The sequence below is a fragment of the Chiloscyllium plagiosum genome, chromosome 38 (assembly GCF_004010195.1).
Source record: "Chiloscyllium plagiosum isolate BGI_BamShark_2017 chromosome 38, ASM401019v2, whole genome shotgun sequence".
Taxonomy (NCBI): Eukaryota; Metazoa; Chordata; class Chondrichthyes; order Orectolobiformes; family Hemiscylliidae; genus Chiloscyllium; species Chiloscyllium plagiosum.
Window position 1 is genome coordinate 10,683,702 of NC_057747.1, and position 20,420 is coordinate 10,704,121.

General features: G+C 44.3%; 1 protein-coding gene across 2 annotated transcripts in view; it reads right to left on the minus strand.

The window, feature by feature from the left end:
* Positions 1-20,420, minus strand: part of si:ch211-223a10.1 (palmitoyltransferase AKR1) — a 35,213-nt gene that overhangs the window by 10,825 nt on the left and 3,968 nt on the right. Inside the window, exons 2-7 of one of the 2 annotated variants that reach the window (XM_043678825.1) lie at positions 18,228-18,363; positions 15,327-15,437; positions 13,579-13,711; positions 8,864-9,042; positions 4,103-4,176; positions 1,515-1,677 (exon numbers count right to left, since the gene is read on the minus strand). In XM_043678825.1, the coding sequence (XP_043534760.1) occupies positions 1,515-1,677; positions 4,103-4,176; positions 8,864-9,042; positions 13,579-13,711; positions 15,327-15,437; positions 18,228-18,363 (796 nt within the window). Of the gene's footprint in view, positions 1-1,514; positions 1,678-4,102; positions 4,177-8,863; positions 9,043-13,578; positions 13,712-15,326; positions 15,506-18,227; positions 18,364-20,420 lie in introns of those variants that run through there. The other variant, XM_043678826.1, reaches the window with a different exon arrangement.

Below are 20,420 nucleotides of genomic sequence, written 5' to 3' on the forward strand. Positions count from 1 at the left end.
CAGTTCCTCTCTCATGCCCTCGTAATTACCTTTATTTAACTGTAACACCATTACATCCGATTTTGCCTTCTCTCTTTCAAACTGCATACTGAACTCTACCATATTATGGTTGCTGCTTCCTAAGTGTTCCCTTACTTTAAGATCTTTTATAAAGTCTGGTTCATTACATAGCACTAGGTCCAAAATAGCCTGCTCCCTTGTGGGCTCCATGACAAGCTGTTCCAAAACGCCATCCTGTAAGCATTCCATGAATTCCCTTTCTTTGGATCCACTGGCAACATTATTTACCCAGTCCACCGGCATATTGAATAGAGAGGAAAGGTCTCCTGCTCTTTATCTTTCATATTAAATCCACAGTTCATTAAGTCAAATGATTAGATTTTCAGTCATTTATCTTTGTTTTTAAACCAGCACCTTATGAACTAGCACTTTTGATAAACTGGCAAAAATTATAAAACTCAAACACCACAACCTACTGCAATGTCCAAGTATTAATGCTGTAAATAAAGTATAACAGTGCTGTGTACCCCTGCAATTCTATTAAATACTGTATGATTTTCTATTGATTTTAGGTATGTTGATACTTTTACATAGATTTTTTTGAAGGAGGTTGATCTCTCAATGCTTTGCTTGCTCAGGGTTTACTGGGATTATGTATTATCTCTTGATTATCTGCAATATTTGATCCTGGTCTCATAATAAAAAAGGTTAATAAAAGGTTTGCTGTACTATTTATGAACTTTAGGAACTAGGTGATCAAATGGTCTCATGAACTATTTGTTCTGTAGCCATTCATTTGTGGGACTCTGACCCTGCTCTTTAATTCCACCCCACAGTTATTTTCATGTAGTCATGGTCACTAGTGCCAGTGGTCATGGGAGATGGCATTCAAGAACCAAAACAAGTTTTATGGGCCAGATGCTAGGTGTTGCATTCTGGATGCAATTCGATTGGTCAAACTATCAATCTTGAAGCAAGACACACTTTATTCATACACTATAGTTAAAATACAACAAAAGAAAAGAAGAAATTGGAATAACTTAACTCAATTGGAAAACTTAACAGAATAACAGATGACTTCACTACTGAACAGTAACTGTTCCAATATAGTAACACCTCATGTACACACCCTTGGCAAAGGCAAATTCAGTAAAATTGATTGTCTCACAGGCAATTCTCCAGACCAGGAGAAAAAAAAAACCCATCAAGACAGAGTAGTAGGGAGAGATGTAGTGTAGCTTCCAAATCCAGCTTCAAGACCCCAGCAACTGCTACTGAAAACCTAAAACTAAAATTCCTGGTTCTGTGGGAGCTTGACCCCATTTATTCAGGCTGCTTCTATTGTTCCAACTTTAAAAAAAGACCCAAGGCCTCACAACCAGTTTACTTTATTAGATTCAAACAGACAGCTCGAAACCTCTGTCTTCAAACCTCTCTTCAACAAAAAAAGGGACAAAATACACCTCTTAAAGCTATAGTATTGTCACACAAGCCCAGAAAAAAGGTTTTCCTACCTGGAAAGGTGAGAAATACGGTGATACTGGAAAAAAACTGTTCTGCCAAGGACGGCAAAAGCAATGAGACTGAAAACTCCCCCATATTCCCCGAGATAACTCGCGATAAGGAAGACAATTGCACTCAGGACTCCTGGGAGTAGCAGACAGCTGTAGTACAGTCCTAAAAGTCAAAGGATGAAAAGGCCAGCATTATTACCTTTTCTTGAATATTGCAGCATAGCAAGAGGCCATTTAGTGCAAGGTGCCTAAGCTAGCAGGAGGTACGGCAACATCACAATGTGTTCCTAGTCGAACAACTAATTGTGAACTAATAACTCAGCAATACAGGTTCAGGTCACACTTTGGCAGCTGGGGACAAACGCATTAAACCTGAAAATCCAAATGAATGTGGATTGTATCAATGACCCATCTTGGTTCACTATCCTTCAGGGAAGGAAATAGATTCCTTATAGTGTGGAAGCAGGGCATTCAGCCCACCGAATATGCATTGACCCTCCGAAGAGCATTCTATCCAAATCCAATCCCCTACTTTATCCCCTTTTCCCCTTGCATTTCCCTGTGGAAGGAAACCAGAGACACAGGGAGAATGTGCAAACGTCACACAGGAGCAGCCCATTGTATCTGTACCAACCAAAAAAAAAAAGAACCAAACTGCCATCCTTACCTGGTCTGGCCTACTCATGACTCCAGACCTACAGCAACGTGGTTGATTCCTAACTACCCTTTCAGGATAACATTCCCCAATCATTACAACAGAAAATATGGTTTCCCACCCCCACAGCACACTTCTTATTGATTCAAAGTTTCCTTTCAACCTGCTGTATTTTCTACCCATCGTTGCTCCACCAGTGGCAACTGAGAAAGCTGCAGTACTTTGAAGTAATTCACTTAAGGTGCTTTGACATTACACAAGGTAAGGGACGGACTACTGTCCCCGCACCAAGAGGATTCGGGATTCTCACATCAGGTTCCATTACAAGAATCCCAATCCACCTAACCTACACTAAGGGCAAGTGTCCAGTCAGATGCTTCCAAAGGAGAAAGTGAGGACTGCAGATGCAGGAGATCACAGTCGAGAGTGTGGTGCTGGAAAAGCACAGCAGGTCAGGCAGCATCTGAGGAGCAGGAGAGTTGATATTTTGGGCAAGAATCCTTCATTAGGACCTGCTTTTCCAACACCCCACTCGCAACTTCCAAAGGAGCTCAGAGGGAGAACTGGTCAGCACACATTGGTGGCCCAGGTAGAGGAGAAGATAGATTATTCCAAGAATCTTCTTTGTTTTTCAGGTAACGTTGTTCCATCAATCAGTGTGGAGGGATGTGGTATTGCATCGTGAGGAGTGATCAGTGTGATAGAAACTAAACAGAACACCCTCTCACATTCACTCGTTAAGCTTTGACAAAGGGTCAGTTAGACTCAAAACGTCAGCTCTTTTCTCTCCTTACAGATGCTGCCAGACCTGCTGAGATTTTCCAGCATTTTCTCTTTTGGTTTCAGATTCCAGCATCTTGTTTTTGTTAAGAGTCAACCACATTGCTCTGGGTCTGGAGTCATATATAGACGGGTAAGGACAGCAGATCTCTTGTCTGATTTAAGAATTAAGATTCTTAATTGAAGACTTTTGCTGAATTAAAATTCTACCATCTGCCATCGTGGATCTGAACCTGGGAGCTTGGGAGATGACTCCAAGTCTTGGTATTAACAGTTTAGTGATAGTACCATAGAGTCATACAGTAAGGAAACAGACTCTTCGGTCCAACCCGTCCATACTGACCAGATATCTTAACCCTAATCTAGTCCCATTTGCCAGCACTTGGCCCATATCCCTCTAAACCTTTCCTATTCATATACCCATTCAAATACCTTTTAAATGTTGTTTTTGTACCAGCCTCCACCACTTCCTCTGGCAGCTCATTCCATATACATACCACCCTCCAGGTGAAGATTTGCCCCTTAGATCTCTTTTATATCTTTCCCCTCTCACCTTAAACTTATGTCCTCTAGTTCTGGACACCCCCACCCCAGGGAAAAGACCTTGTCTACTCACCCTATCCATGCCCCTCATGATTTTATAAACCTCTATAAAGCTCACCACTCAGCCTCCAATGCTCCAGGGAAAACAGTGCCAGCCTATTCAGCCTCTCCCTCTAGCTCAAATCCTCCAACCCTGGCAACATCCTTGTAAACCACTAGACTATCAATTCCCCACCGAGAGGCTCTACCACACTTACTGCTGGAAAATATCAGAATAATTGCTGAGTTGGTCTGATTGTCCACATCATTCCTCAGTCATCGAGTCCTGGGAAGGGCCTCGAATCTGGATCTTCTGCCTCAGAGACTGCACAAGGCATCCCCATTGAAATAAGCACAATATTCATTACATACTAACGTTACCTCAGCTTTCTCTCCACTGCCAGACCTGCTGAGTTTTGCCAGCTATTTGTTTTTGTTTAAATAATCATTGTCAAATGAATCTAACTCCTGCTCTGCAGAGCTCTGAAAGCTGGTGATTTGTTGTCATCACCAAAGCATTTCTTACACTCTATTCGTAAAGAGTCAAACCAACTTTCGTCACTGCAGTTACCAATTGGTTCCTTGGGCTTTCCAGTCTGTGATTCCTCACTGAACTTGTTCAGAAGTTTTGTTACCTCCTGGTGTCTGTAAGAAACACAAATTATCATTGAGATATGTCAAAACGAAAAATGGGTTGATTAAGTTTTCCACTTTACAAGTTGCTGTGCTACTATTTTAACTGATCACGGGGGACAGATTTTCTGATATACTCAAACTGAAGACAAAGCATCATTACGTGCTAGGACTCTGGTGGTACAGTGGTAGTGCTCCTACCTCAGGGTTCACATCCAAATGCCTTTAAGATTTATTCTGTCCTGTTTCAAGAGGGGTAAACCTAGTGTCGAGATGTTTTCTCCACAGAATGTAGAGTAAACAGCTTTCTGATTTTTAAAAAGTGGACAGAAGAAACATGATTGAGTGGAGTCAGGCTCACACAGATGGAGAGTGTTGGGGTTTGGGAATTGAAGCTGCTAGATACAGCTCTCTCTCTCTACTGCTGCAAAAGCTCGAGTTCTGTCTCTGCTACTAGATGCTGTCGGTGTTCTTTCTCCTGGCCTGGAGGAGACAGCCAATCAGGGAAATCGGTTTTGCTGAATTTGCCTTTGCCAAGGGTGTGTTTATGGGATGCTGCTACATTAGAACAGTTGAGGAATAGTAGTTATTTTGTTAAGTATTCCAAGTTAAAGTTTTGTCAAGAGTTTTGATTTGTATTTTAACTGTGGTGTAAATAAAATGTGTTTAGCTTGAACCTAAATAGTTTGACCAGTTGAATCACGTCTACACTCACCTTTAAATAAGATAAAGATTAGAGTCTAAGCTCTGTTCTTGATATATTTTGAGGGGGTTTGGTCTGGTTCATAACACGGGGAGATATGTTGTAACAAGTCTGAACGTGTTGATTTAAAAGGTTCTATGATTGCTAGTTTGGTTATTTGTGACATTACAGATTGATTCCAACTCTTTCCAGAATAATTTATCAACATTTTATCACCTCTTTCCAATCTCTCTATTGCCAGCTCCATAAGGTCACTTCTTTAGGAGTGAGGGTGTTTCCAGTGACAAAGGGTTTTGGGCAGGGTATAAAATTGGTGATTTCTTTTCCCCCGTATCCATATCAGAAATAGAACAACATCCTTGCTTTGGGGGCGAGGCCTTTTTGGGAAGGAGAAATCCATTGGTCCAATCGTGAACGTGAAAGCTACAAATTCGGGAAACCCAGGGTGGTGATGGAATACTCTCAGCTCAGAAATGAGAAACACTCAATGAAAAAACAATGGAAGGTAAGAGTAGACTTTATGGTTCAGAGTTTGTCAGTTGCTGTCAGGTACACAGACAGGCAAGTGGTCCATGGATTAGTTTGAGAATCATTTCTCTTTTCCCGGAGTTAAATTGACACCACTACTGCTATTCTAATACAATCAAGGAAATAGATTCTTGCACATTTCCCTCCCATGACAGTAAATAAGCTGATGACAGATACTGGAAGCTACCTTTCCTGTTTGACTGGCCTTTGGAGGGTAACTCTGGTGACAAGCTACAAATTAGAAGAATTACAGCAAATGTTGTTTTCACCAGCACCTTATCAACCGGCCCATGCTTAATAAACCAGCAAAGATTGTACACCTCAAATACCGGGACGTTTACTGTATTATTCTGTTCAATTATTCTAGTTTGTTTAATTTATTTACCTCAATATAAACACACTTTATATTCAATTGAATGGCCACATGAAATTACAGCAGTTGATTCAATTTCAAATCAATTTCTGCTCAAATATTGTGATGTCCGAGTTAGTTGAAGGTGAGAGTGAGAAGAGAGTGAGAAGACTCTCTGCTGGTAAGAGGCAAAGTTGATTATTTAGGTGATTTATGTTGGAAATAAAGTGTAACAGCAATGTGTATACTTTATGTTTTAAATACTTAGTGTGCGTTATCACATTGTTTACGCGGACCTTCTGATGGACGGGAATATTTGATCAACCACCATACTGGTCCCAATAGTGTTGGTTATTAAAAGGTTTACTGTAAAACTTAATGAAGCCTTTCGGGGACTTTTGTTCAATAAACTATCAGGGAAGTACTCATCAACTCAGTGTTCTTCTCAATTTACAGAACCTGGGACAGCTGGGAAGCTGAATGAAGGGATGTTTGACTGAGCCAGTAACACGCTCTGATTCCATCTGATTCTTCCCAGCTCCTTCCATCAGGCACATCTCTTCCTATCCTCCAGCATATACCTCCATATCACCTGGAATTAAACAGAACGGAATGGAGACTATTTCCAGCTTTGTCAGTACTGTGTGAAGGCGTTTCTGTTCACTCTGACATTAAGGCTATTTAATGTTCTCAAATTTAAATGGTCTTTCAGACCACATCAAAGTAGATATCAGTAATGGCAGTGACCCTACCTGCATTAGGCTTTGTGTTCAAGGGTCACTGTAGTGATTCGAGTCCCGAATGTCTGGCTAACCCTTCGATGTGGTACCGAGAGAGTGCTGCACTGTCAGCAGTGCGGGAGTTTGGAAGAACGAGCTAACCTAATGTATTGTCTCTCCTCTAAGATGGGTACTATGCAGAAAATAGTCAAGTGCTCACTTAGCATTTCCACAGCACTCACCCATTCACCGACGTCAGTGGATTATTGGGTTACGTATCTCACTGATGCTAATGGGATCTCAGTTTTCCCAAATTAACTACTGCAATATGCATAATGGCAAGGGTTACCTCATTGGTTTCCAAACAGTTTAGGATATTCTGAGGAGACAACAGGCATTTGGAGGAAGAGGACTAGGCCATTTTGGTCCCTCAGGCCTGCTCTGCCATTTCGTATGGTTACGACTAACCAAACAATTCAGTGCCTTTATCCACATTACTTCCAAAACCCGCTATGACATGAGTAATCAGAATTTGATCAATCTTTACTCTGAACGTACTCAAAGATGAGTTTCCACATTAATCAGGGATAGAGCATTTCAAAGATTCTTAACCCTCCATGTAAAAGCGAAATTTGTCCTTATCTCAATCCTAAATGGCATCGCCCTTATTTTTAAACTGTATCAAAAGCAGAAATTGCTGGAAAAGCTCAGCAGGTCTGGCAGCATCTGTGGAGAGAAATCAGAGTTAACCTTTCTGGTCATGTGACCCTCCCTGTGTCCCCTGGGTCCAGACTCCACAGCTAGGGCAAACTCAGATCTACCCTGGCCACCCCTTCAATTATTTTGTAGGTTTCGATGAGATCAAAATAGAATGATAAATCCGAGCACCGTCTTTGTTAATGCTGCTTTAACTCTTGAATAATTAGTTTGATTGATTGTCTTGTAGATTTGTTTGTTTCTCACTTCAGAATTTGCTTTCTCAGATTTCTCAGAATCACTTCTTTGAGCTGTGTTACAATCACCAAAATATTAGACAGAGTCAAGTCAGCAACATGCTAAATTAACGTCACCAGGCAGCTTCAGCGTCAGGCAGCACTTGGAAGAGAAAAGATGTGCTTTTCATATTGCCCGTTGCATAAGCACTAGACTTTAAACCAATGAAGTTATTTTTAAAAGTGTTGTCACTTGTTGGAAGGTAGGGAACGTAGCAGCTTATTTGTACTGGGCAAACTGCCATAAACAACAAGGTGATCGTAACCAGGCAAGGAGTACTGGAGGACTGCAGATGCTGGAGATCAGAGTCGAAAGTGTGGCACTGGAAAAACACAGCAGGTCAGGCAGCAGCTGAGGAGCAGGAGAGTCCGCGTTTTGGGAATAATCAGGAATTCCTGATGAAGGGCTTATGCCTGAAACTTCGACTCTCCAGCTCCTCGGATGCTGCCTGATCTGCTGTGCTTTTCCAGCACCAACTCTTCCATCATAACCAGGCAGTCTGGTTTGTGCAGTGTTAATCTGATGGTAGCCAGGCCAGCTCCATCATGCACTTTCATAGAGATCGAGCCCTGGTCCCTGGCGCTGTGAGGCAGCAGGGCTAACCACAGAGCCACTGTGAAGCACTGCTCCTCTTCAATGTAGTGCTGTGGGCTTTTTAACATCCACTCAGGTAGACAGATGGGGACTCGAATTAACATCTCACCCAAAAAGGCCCTCTTGTGATGTTGTGCTGGTGCCCCTACTTCAGGGCCGGGAGGCTGGCTTCAAGTCCCACCTGCTCCAGAGGTGTGCAATAACATCTCTGAACAGCTCAGTTAGAAAAGTAGGTTAGATTAAAAAAGAAACACTTCAGCCAAAAGACAGCACTTTTGTCAGTGTGGCACTCCCTCAGTGCTGGACTGCAATATTGACATAGACTTCCATGCTCAAGAGTCAAAAAAATGTGTGGCGCTGGAAAAGCACAGCTGGTCAGGCAGCATCCGAGGAGCAGGAGAGTCGATATTTCGAGCTCTTCATCAGGCATTCCTGATGAAGAGCTTACGCTCGAAACATCGATTCTCCTGCTCCTCAGATGCTGCCTGACCGGCTGTGCTTTTCCAGCAACACACTCTTCAACTTTGATCTCCAGCATCTCCAGTCCTCACTTTCTGTGCTCGAGTCCTGGGGAGCTGGAGTTGAACCCAGAATCTCTCAATTCAGAGACAAACGTGCTAGGAACAGGGCCATTGCTGACTGGACTGTGTTCAGATCAGGAGTTGGCACAATGCTGTGTCTTCAGGACGAGCCGCGTGGTAAGACATTAAAAGGCGAGTGCCACGTCTGCCCCTTTCCAGACAGGACAATGGCGCGCAATTTTCCCAGAAGAGCTCAGGCATTGGGAACGCTCACGAAGCCACGACCAACCTGTGAGTCTTGCCTTGCTTGGCGAGTTCCAGCGGGGTCAGCCCGTCCTTGTTCCGCAGCTGGAGGAGAGAGAAGCCAGCCTCCATCGTCAGCAGCCAGCAAATGGCGGCCGAACCTGTCTGAGCCGCTACGTGCATGGGAACCATCCCCCACATGTCAGCCGCATCGACCCGGCACCTCTAGGTGAGAAAAGGCAGGTTCATTAACGCAGGGTGCAAGAAGAGAAATTGCTGCAAAAGTTCAGCAGGTCTGGGGAGTGAAATGGTTAACTGAGCTTTCCCTCCACAGGTGCTGCCCGACCAGCTGAGCTTTTCCAGCAATTTCTGTTTTTGTTTCTGTTTTCCAGAATCAATGTTTATTAGCAGAGCAGACTGACAGTCATCATCTGGCCCCACCCCCACTTCAAAGCATCTTCCCTTCAGCCAGGAAATGATGCAATATAAGGAGAGATCGTTTGTTCCGATGGCAGCTTTAAACCGCCTGGTTTTCCAGGTTGCTTGGTTCTGTTCCAAGTTGAAAACCTTTGCTATCACTCCAAGTGAAACGGGAGGAGATGTTGGTGCAGCGGTAATATCACTAGTCTAGTATAAAAGCAAATTACTGCGGATGCTGGAACCTGAAAACCAAAAGAGAAAATGGTGGAAAATCTCATTAGATCTGGCAGCATCTGTAAGGAGAGAAAAGAGCTGACGTTTCGAGTCTAATTGACCCTTTGTGAAAGCTTGGGAGAATGGGTTCAAATCTCTCCTCCTCCTCCACCCCCAATGGAGGACAGTATTGATTAACAAGTATGGAATTATAGAACTAGTCTCATTGAAGGTGATCGTGGCAACAACTATTGTCAATTGTTGGAAAAAATCAGCTCCCCACTTGGAGAGGGGATCTGCTCTCCTTGTGTGTTCTCGCCGACATGTGACTCCTGACTCTCAGTGACACCACTGACTTTTCAGAGCTCCCTCAGATGACTGAGCAAGCCATTGACGTCCACTTTCCCATGAAATAATACTAGGGAAAAGAAAGGCACCAAAATCCACCCCCTTCCCATACGCATTGTCCAATGAATGATCCAAACCAGGATATGTCCTCAAGATGATTGCTGACGTGCGACCTTTGACATTTAGCATCTGACCTCCAGATGGCCCCTTTGTTCAAATCTGTCTCTAATTTACCAGCTTCAACAGAACAAGGTCATTCAGTCCATTTCCAAAATGAATCATACCCTCTCTCACAACCTTGCTTCAACAATAAGCCCACTCTTAATGAGATGAGGAGGGGATCCTGTGGTAGTCTCTTTACCTCTGGATCAGAAGGCACACCTTTCCCAGAGCTGTCCTGTAACATGCCTGAACAAGTTTGTAGAAAAATATTTAAAAGACACAAGGCAGGGTCACTGGACCCGACCTGTTAATGAGAGTTTCTCTCCACGGATTCTGCCAGACTTACTGAGCGTTTCAAGCAATTTCTGTTTTTGTTTCTAATTTCCAACACCCACAGTTCTTTCAGTTTATCGAAGACTTAAGGACATCGGTTACTGTGTAACCCTGAGCTTCCTAAGCCCTCTGTACAAATGTCATTCTCCCCTCTCCCTTACAGGCTACTTTTGATTGAAAGTGAGTGTTTTTGAAAAACAGAAAGTAAGCTCTATATGAAAGCAACGTGCAAGAAATATCACTTCCCTTTTACATAGTTTGGTACAGCATGGAAACAGACAGGTTGTCCAACTGTTCTACATCAGTGTTTATGCTCAATAAGAGACGCTTACTCTCTCTCTAAAGCTACCAACACGTTGTGAGCCTAACCTTCCTCTTCATTCTCTGAGGGAATGAGTTCAGCATTTCAGCTCTTGTCAAGGTCAAACACCATTTCTTCAGAGTTCCTTATTGGATTTCATTAGCGACTATAGTCTGCCTACAAACGATATCTTCACGATATCCACCTTATCAAGGGGGCTGGAAACTGCAGTTGGCTTGACAGTTGGTTTGTGAAACTGAATGACACCAACAGCGTGGTTTAGTTCCCACTCCAGCTGAGGTATCATGGAGGATCCCCCTTCTCAACCTCTCCCCTCACCTGAGGCAGGATGACCCTCGGGGTAACAAACCCAAATAAGCAGACACAAGTCCAGAGACTCTAGCCACATTACCATATATCAAAGACATCTCAGAAATGACTTCCAGACTACTCTTACCCCTTGGCATCGTGGTAACCCATAAATCTACCAAAACACTGAAGCTGTGGCTAATGAAACTAAAGAAGCTTATACAAACAACCAGCAACACAAATATCATTTACAAAATACCATGCAAGGACTTTAACGAACACTACATCGGACAGACAGGCAGAAAACTAGCCACCGGAATACACGAACACCAACTGGCCACCAAAAGTCATGACTCACTATCACTAGTATCCTTACATACAGACGAGGACCACTTGGACTGGGACAACACATCCATCCTAGGACAGGCTAAACTGAGACACAAATGGGAATTCCTCGAGGCCTGGCATTTAAACTGGAACTCCAACAATAAACACATTGATTTGGACTCCCATTTACCAACCTCTGAGAAAAAGAACCAGAAATGATATCACCCATCGTAACAGACACATAAATAGATCACGTGACACAACACCAGCGCTTCCCCGGAGGCTCACTAACGAGGTTACCTAGCACGGTGACAAACGTCTGAAGACGAACCTTCCAGCTCAGCGAGCAAACTTATAACCTGAACCACCTTCAGTCGTTTCTCCCTAATGAGCAAGCAGCCTTATGGACCTGGAGGACTTTGGCGATATCACTTCTGCCTTATCAAAAGCTTCCAAAAGAAACACCTATCAGGTCAAACCTCATCTGTCTTATGGAGGTATGTAAAATCATGAGGGGTACAGATAGGGTTAACAGTGGGTATCTTTTCCCTAGGAGGGGGGGATTTCAAGCCTCACGGGCACACTTTTAAGGTGAGAGGAAAAACATCCAAAAAATACACGAGGGATAAATTCTTTTACACCAAGGGTGGTTCGCGTGGGGAATGAACTTTGAGGCAATGCTGGAAGCGGGTACAGTTATAACATTTAAAAGACACTTCAATAAGTACATGAACAGGATATGTTTGGAGGGATATGGGCCAGGGGGAGGCAGGTGGGACTAGTTTAGTTTGGGATTATGGTAGGCATGGACTGGTTGGGCCGAAGGGTCTGTTTCCGTGCTGGATGACTCTGTCACCTTTATCTCCTTCGGGGATTCGAGATATGAGAAGAGCTGCCCCCTTTATGTTGGTAAAATGCCTCTTCTCACTGACCGCCATTAGAAGAATTGATCTATTGATTTTAAAATAAGCCCCATTACCTTAATATGCATTATTTATCAACATGTCTGGTCAATATAGACTCATCCAGGACAGAAATCATAGGGAGCAGTCTGGTGAAAAAGGATTGATCCAACATCCTCTGACCAACCTCATTCGGCAGTAAGTAACTTTATGATGATAAAGGTTAAAAGGTCAAAGGTTGTCAGGACCCAGCGCGAAACAGACCGGGGAGTCAGTCAATAACAATTCTTATCGAGGTAAGTTAAGAGCCATTGTGACAGGACCAACTTTGCCTGGTGTACAGAGATACATAGGCAGATTGTTGCACACTGTTTACACATGGAAACACTGACAGTATAGATACAGACCGCAAGAGAATGAACTGAGGGGGCACAGTGGCTCAGTGGTTAGCACAACTGCCTCACAGTGCCAGGGACCCGGGTTCGATTCCAGCCTCGGGCAACTGTCCGTGTGGAGTTTGCACATTCTCCTGTGTCTGTGCGGGTTTCCTCCGGGCGCTCTGGGTTCCTCCCACAATCTAAAGATGTGCAGGTTAGGTTGGTTAACCACAGGAAATACAGAGTTACTGGGATAAGGCAGGGGGATGCTCTTCAGAGGATTGGTGTGATCTTGATGGGCCAAATGGCCCACTTCAACACTGCATGGATTCTATGAATTGGGAGGGAAGTAGAGGGATACAACAGTTACCAATGTGGGACGAGATATCAGCCTGAAGTTGGCAAACTGCTACAAAATACCAACGCTACAAAAAATCAATGGGAAAGAGGGTCTGCCAATTGGGCCAAATTTCCAGGAGACGGCACTGGCATGATGGGCTGAATGGCCTCTTGCAATGAGAGATTTGATATCATAGCAAACCAAACAAAAAAAAATCTATGAGATACAAGCTAAAACCAACCTCTCTATACCTGCTGGTGGGGAATCTGAAATACAGCTGTAGCTGAGGTGGAAAACCTCACAACTTTTAAAAGTATAGGTAACCCCTGCTTTTCGAACTTTTGCTTTATGCCATCTTGCTTGTATGGAAGACCTACGTTACTATCAGTTTTCGGGAATCCAAAGAGGATTGGTGAAATTTTCCCCCATAAATCATGCATCTTCGATTTTAAGCCATTTTCAGCTAAAGAGAGGTTTTTTGAGAACACTTTACCATTGGGTAGCGGGGGTGGGGGATATCTGTACTTGGATGAGCTCTTGAACTGTGGATAACATTTAAGGGTAAGGGCCAAGTGATGGGAAGTGTAGATAAGTCAGTGCAGGCTGGATGGGCCAAAGGGCCTTTCCGGTTTGTACGAATCCACGGCACAGACCCACACTGCCCAACTTCCACGGGAGGTTCAGACCGAGCTCCTTCTGTCGGCCATTCTTTGGTGGAAGATTACTCACCCCGCCCCGCAGCAAGTATCTGATGACATCCTCGTTGCCGATGGAGGCTGCAGTGTGCAGCGGTGTCTGCAGGAACCTGTCCGGCTCACGGAAGTCAAACCGACCCATTTCTTCAAGGTAACGGATCGCGGCTCTGTGGGCAGAAGAGAGTGCGGTCATCACCTGAGGGGAGGGAGTGGGCACCGATCAACACGCGGGAAAGCGGCCGTGCTAACCTTACCTTCACATAGCGCCTTTAACATGTCTGCTTCACAGAAAGGTCAGTGGGCAACAGCAGTCACAAAGGAGTAATCAGCATAGGACCCTGCTTTTTAAGGAGCATCTGTTTTATATTCACTGGTGGGAAGTGGGTGTCACTGGCTGGGCCCAGCGTTTATTACCCATCCCCAGTTGCCCCTTGAGAAGGTGCGGGTAAGCTGCCTTCTTGAACCGCAGCAGTCCAAGTGTTGTAGATCGACCCACAATGCCCTGACGGAGGGGGGGGGTTCCAGGATTTTGACCCAGCGATAGTGAAGGAACAGTGATACACAGCAAGCCTTTCACAAACCCGCACCTGACAACGGGACCCAGGAGTGCAGCCGTTGGTCAAATATTCCAGATAATCACGAAGTAACACATAACCACAGTAAACACTGACCATGAGAGGCTTCGAGACATCAACATCGCTCAAGGAGTCTTCATAAAAACATCAACACACCTCCGAAGCCCAACGTAAAAGACACACAGTGACTAAGAGAAATACAATGCAGGAGTTTACAATCACTATTATACTTTATAGACGGTGGCTCAGCGGTTAGCACAGATGCCTCATGGTGCCAGGGTCCCAGGTTCGATTCCAGCCTCTCATGACAGTCTGTCTGGAATCTGCCCATTCTCCCCATGTCTGTGTGGGTTTCCTCCAGGTGCTCCGGTTTCCTCACACAGGTCCAAAGTGATACAGATTAGATGGATTGACCAGGATTATGGGGATTGGGTGGGTCTGGGTGGGATGCTCTTTGGAGTGTCAGTGTGGACTCGATGGGCTGAATGACCTGCTCCCACACTGAAGAGATTTTAATGATTTACATTATAAATACTCAATATTTGAGGTATATAATTCACGCCCCCTCATAAGGGTGTTGGTTAAAACAAAATTTGCTGCATTTCCAAGTCAAGATGGTGAGTGGCTAGGAGGGAAAGTTGAAGATGGTGGTGTTACTGTGTATCTGCTGCCCTTGTGTTACTAGGTGGTTTTGGAAGGTGCAGCCCGAGGATGTCTGCAGTGCATCTTGTAGATGGTACACACTGCTGCTACCGAGCCTCGGTATTGAAGGGATGTGGCACCAAACAAGCGGGCTGCTTTATCCTGGATGGTGTCAGGTTTCTTCAGTGTTGTTAGAGTTACACCTATTCAGGTAAGTGGGGAATACCCCATCACACTTGGACCTTGTAGGTGGTGGTTAGGCTTTGGGGAGACTATGGGAAATTCCATAATTCTATGAGTAAGTAGATGAGTTACTCAGGAGGAAATTCCAGACACAGGGAAGGGGGATGCCACCAAACGACAGGAAATCAACAATGGGAATTCCTCCCCGATCCTGACCAGATAACACCAGCCCAATCCATAATGGCGACATTGAAACGCCCCCTACATTGCTACTCCCTGGAATTTCCCCGCACACCCCATTCTGACACGCTGATGGGATAGAAGGGGCCTGAGGCTGGGTGGCCCCAGGTGAGCAGGATGGCCTGTGAATATCAATACTTACACACTGCCACCAGACACGGCCTGGTGAAGGGCTGTCTTCCCTTGGTAATCCAGTGCTGCCACATTCGCCCCGCTCTTCACCATTTGATGCATAATGCACAGCGCCCCACGCCTGCAGTGAGCAAGGAAGGAGGAGAGACCCTGGTTTGAGTCATTCTGCATGTACAGGTAAAAGTAAACCTACAATTTAAAAAAAAAACAAAATGGGTAGAGAGTGGGAGGGAGGCAGGCTGGGGTAAAGGCAGGTCTGAGTGGAGGAACGGACTGGGATAGAAGCTCTTCTTTCAAGTTCAGCAGCTGACAGGGAAGCCAAATGGAATGTTGTCCTGTATTCCAAAGGAAATGGAACTTAAAAGTCAGGAAGTTTTGCTGATACTACATGAGGCACTGGTCAGACCACAGTTGCAATACCATCAACAGTTTGGGCCCCTTACCTAAGGGTAGGTATTCTGGCATTGAGGCAACTCAGAGAAGGTTCACTAGACTGCTACCTGGGATGGAGAGAATGTCTGATTAGGAGTGGTTGAGTAGGTTGGGCCTGTACTCATTGGAATATACAAGATTCTGAGAGAACTTGACAAGGGAGATATGGGAAGGACGTTTTCCCATGTTGGAGTGTCTCAGACCAGAGAATATAATCTCAGAATAAGGGGTTGCACATTTAAAACAGAGCCAAGAAGGAACCCTCCCCTCACAGGTTTATGAACATGTTGTATTTTTACCACAGAGGGTGTTGAGGTCAGTTCATAAAGTATATTTAAGGTTGAAATGGACAGTTTGGGCATCAAGGGTTAGGAGTGAAAGGCAGGAAAGTGGATTGGAGGATTGTAAGATCCAGGATGGGACCATTTGTCACAGCAGATGCGTCGCAGACGATTAGCCAGTGCCCTTTGACCGCCGAGCATATCTAAACTATATAAAATTGTCGTTATATTGGTTAAGGTAGTATTTGCGTTGTTTCAGTAACAACTTATTTTCGTTACAGGAGAGTTTTTTTTTTGAAATGGTGAAGTCCTTGGTACCTAATCCCAGACCACAGTGTATCCAGTGTGCTAGGAGAGAATGTTTTCCTGAAGTTAGAATTAGGGGCTGTTTCATTCATTTGGCACAAAATATGCATAGGCATATTGCTGCAGTAACTCGTCAGTACAACACTGATCCTGATTCTGCTTTAAAAGCAAAAACGATGATAATTGCTTTGGCTTTTGTGCCACTTACTGACCTTGATACCTACGTTGAAGCACTCGCAGACTTTGTGCCTCAGCAACTACAACCAATACTAGATTGGTTTGAATTTAATTACATTGGACTCTACAATAGACATGGCAATTATGGAGATTTTTAAAATATATTTCCTTTTTCTGGTTAAAGTTTGTAACTCATTTTTATATATAAACCAATAAAATGATATTTATTTTATTTTTTTTAAATCAATATGTGGTACGCATTTGTATAAATAAAAGGGATGGAGAAGGATGAAAGAACAGGCGGGAGGGAAAACAATCACTACATATATATATATATATATTTCGGGTGGTGAATAGTCTCCAGAGGTCAAACGGCCCCAGTGGAGAAACTCTGGTGGAGAACTAGTGGGCGGCACGGTGGCACAGTGGTTAGCACTGCTGCCTCACAGCGCCAGAGACCCGGGTTCAATTCGCCTGTTTCCACACTGTAAGTAATCTAATCTAATCTAATCTAATCTAAAAAAAACTGGCAGTGGCTAATTACTGGCGGCAAATCTGCCCCGGTGAATCGTCACCAACCCATCAGATCAGCCGTGATCTCCTTGAATGGCAGAGAAGACTCAATGGGCTGAATGCCCGACTTCTACTCCTAGGTTTACGGTCCCCTGGAGTGGAGACCTGGAACAAGAAAATAGATCCTGGAGATTGCATCCAGACCATTCAGAAATGAAGCACTTCTTCAAAGAGCACTGGGCATCTGGAACTCTTTGACAGAGACTTGGTGATGACAGAGGTCAGTTCTAAACTTTATCACAAAGTAGAACTACATTTTCTTTTTCAGCAAACCTGGGACAAGATGCGTAACAAAGGCAAGCAGGGTCAAGATGGAGATCAGGAGGAAGTGAGGTCAGCAGATGCTGGAGATCAAAGTCGAGAGTGTGTTGCTGGAAAAGCACAGCAGGTCAGGCAACACCTTTCCTGATGAAGGGCTCCGGCCCGAAACGTCGATCCTCTTGCTCCTCGGATGCTGCCTGACCTGCTGTGCTTTTCCAGCAACACACTCTTGACTCAAGATGCAGATCAGTCACGACCGAACTGAACAGTGGAATAAGTTCTAAATGCCAAATGACCAACCACCTGCTTTTCTGTATGTATGTTCGTGGAAATAAAGAGTGCAAAGTTCTGATAAAGGTCTTTTACAGGCTGTCTGAATTTTATTTAATACTTCATTTGTGATATTCCATCTTATGAACCTCCCCAAGGCAGAACCATTAACAACATGAGTAAATACGGTCTTTTCCCTAGGGTGGGGGAGTCCAGAACTAGAGGGCATAGGTTTAGGGTGAGAGGGGGAAGATTTAAAAGAGGCCTAAGGGGCAGCTTTTTCACGAAGAGGGTGGTGTATGCATGGAATGAGCTGCCAGAGGAAGTGGTGGAAGCTGGTACAATTGCAACATTTAAAAGGCATCTGGATGGGCATATGGATAGGAAGGGTTTAGAGCGAAATGGGCCGGGTGCTGGGAAACAGGAATAGATTAGATTAGAATATCTGGTCAGCAAGAACGAGTTGGATTGAAGGGTCTGTTTCCATGCTGACAACTCTAGGACTGTAAATAGTCCTGTTAGTTGCCCTGGAAACAACAGGTGGCCATTTTGTCTGTCTGTCTTCAGATGTTAGGTGGTTGACAGCCCCCTCTACAGGAATCCATACTCACCTGCAGGCAAAATGAAAGGGTGTCTCTCCAGCATCATTGGGAATGTTGCTGTCTGCCCCATGTTCCAGTAGTAGGTAGGACAACGCCTTGTGGCCACGGTATGCTGCATGGTGAAGTGGAGTAAACCCATGCCAACCTCGAGAGACAGAGAGGAGCGGGAGAAACAGAGCATTACTGAATGCAGCAAATACAGGACAATCAGTGCCAGCCAGAGAACACTCATCTCAGAGTAACAAGGTTCAAGTTCCTACTCCTAGGTTCAAGCATCATATTCAAGGTGAAGTACTGAGGTAGTGCTGCACTGTTGGAGGTGCCCAATACCTGATGGAATGCTAAACAGAGGCACCCCCTAACTTTCTTAGTGGATGTAAAAAAAAATTCCACATGGCACCAGTTTGAAGACCAGCAGCGTATCCCTAACATCGCAGATAAAAGACTCTCTGATCATTAGCACTTTGCTGTCGGGGGGGGGGGGGGGGGAGAAGGGGGTGCCCAATTTCCTCTCCTATAACAGTGACTATGTTTCAAAAAGTACATAATTGGCTGTGAAGTGCAATATCAATGCTAGCCCCTCTCTTTCAGGATGTGCAGAGTCAATTTCCCCAGTCAATGTAAAAGGACTTGTAATGAGAAAACAGAGTGTGTGTTAAATAACAGAATTGTCCTGGCAAACACTGATATCTCCATGCCTTGAGACAGGCTGCTGCTCTATTTTAATTGAGGGGAGATGGGGTAGAAAACAGCAACAAGTCAAGAGGCAGATAGTGGAAAAAGGCTTGTGAAGGAGGGGAAACTCTTTTGCAACAGTCTGTTTCTGGCATAAAATGTTTAGCTTATTAGCATACAGCACTGCCATCTCGTGGTGAAAACTGGATTTGCAAAACGAGGCACATGATGTTTTAAAGATTAAAGATTTAAAATGTATCCACCAATTTAGAACATAGAACAATACAACGCAGAACAGGCCCTGGACGTTGCACCAAAACATAGAGGGCCAAACATTTCTCTTTGATTCAAATTCATTTGATTTAGCTCACCTATTAACTTAGACTTTGAGTAGCAAAACACAAACTGTGCTTGAACTAAACTGTCCTGTGCAAACAAATGAACTTCAACATTTTGTGTTTAACATGATGTCTTAAAATTAGAAAATAGTGAATTACATTAATCGTAAATGAGTCTGCCCTACAATGCTCCAGAGCCACACTGCTTCTTGAAGTCTGTCTCTTGTAGATATCCATTTTTCATTGCTCTGCCATTGGCATCCATGTCTCGAGCTGCCTGCATTTTCAGCTCTGGAATTCCCTGCCAATACTTCCTTGGTCATCCCTCTTCCCTCCTTGAAGATGCTTCTTAAACACCTAACTTTTTGACTGAGCCTTTGTTACTTGGCTCTATGAACATTTTGTTTAAAAACCAGTTCTCAGGGAGGGTCACTCGACCAGAGACATTAATGCTGATTTCTCTCCACAGATGCTGCCAGACCTGCTGAGCTTTTCCATCAGCTTCTGTTTTTGGATCCACATTACTTTGTTTCATTTAAGTCCCATGCCCTCATGGTTCTATCCACAGCCAAGCTGTGCTTCCTTTCAGATCCATTCAACTTTAAGAACAACCAAGACAGAGTCATAGAGATGTACAGCACGGAAACAGACCCTTCAGTCCAATCTGTCCAACCACATATCCCAACCTAATCTAGTCCCACCTGCCAGCACCCGACCCATATCCCTCCAAACCCTTCCTATTCATATACCCATCCAAATGCCTCTTAAAATTTGCAATTATACCAGCCTCCACCACTTCCTCTGGCAGCACATTCCATACCCATACCACCCTCTGCGTGAAAAAGTTGCCCCTTAGGTCTCTTTTATATCTTTCCCCTCTCACCCTAAACCTATGGCCCCTAGCTCTGAACTCCCCCACCCCAGGGAAAAGACTTTGTCTATTTATCCTATCCATGCGCCTCATAATTTTGTAAACCTCTATGAAAGGTCACCCCTCAGCCTCCGACGCTCCAGGGAAAACAGCCCCAGCCTGTTCAGCCTCTCCCTGTAGCTCAGATCCTCCAACCCTGGCAACATCCTTGTAAACCTTTTCTGAACCCTTACAAGTTTCACAACATCTTTCCGATAGGAAGGAGACCAGAATTGCACGCAATATTCCAACAGTGGCCTAACCAATGTCCTGTACAGC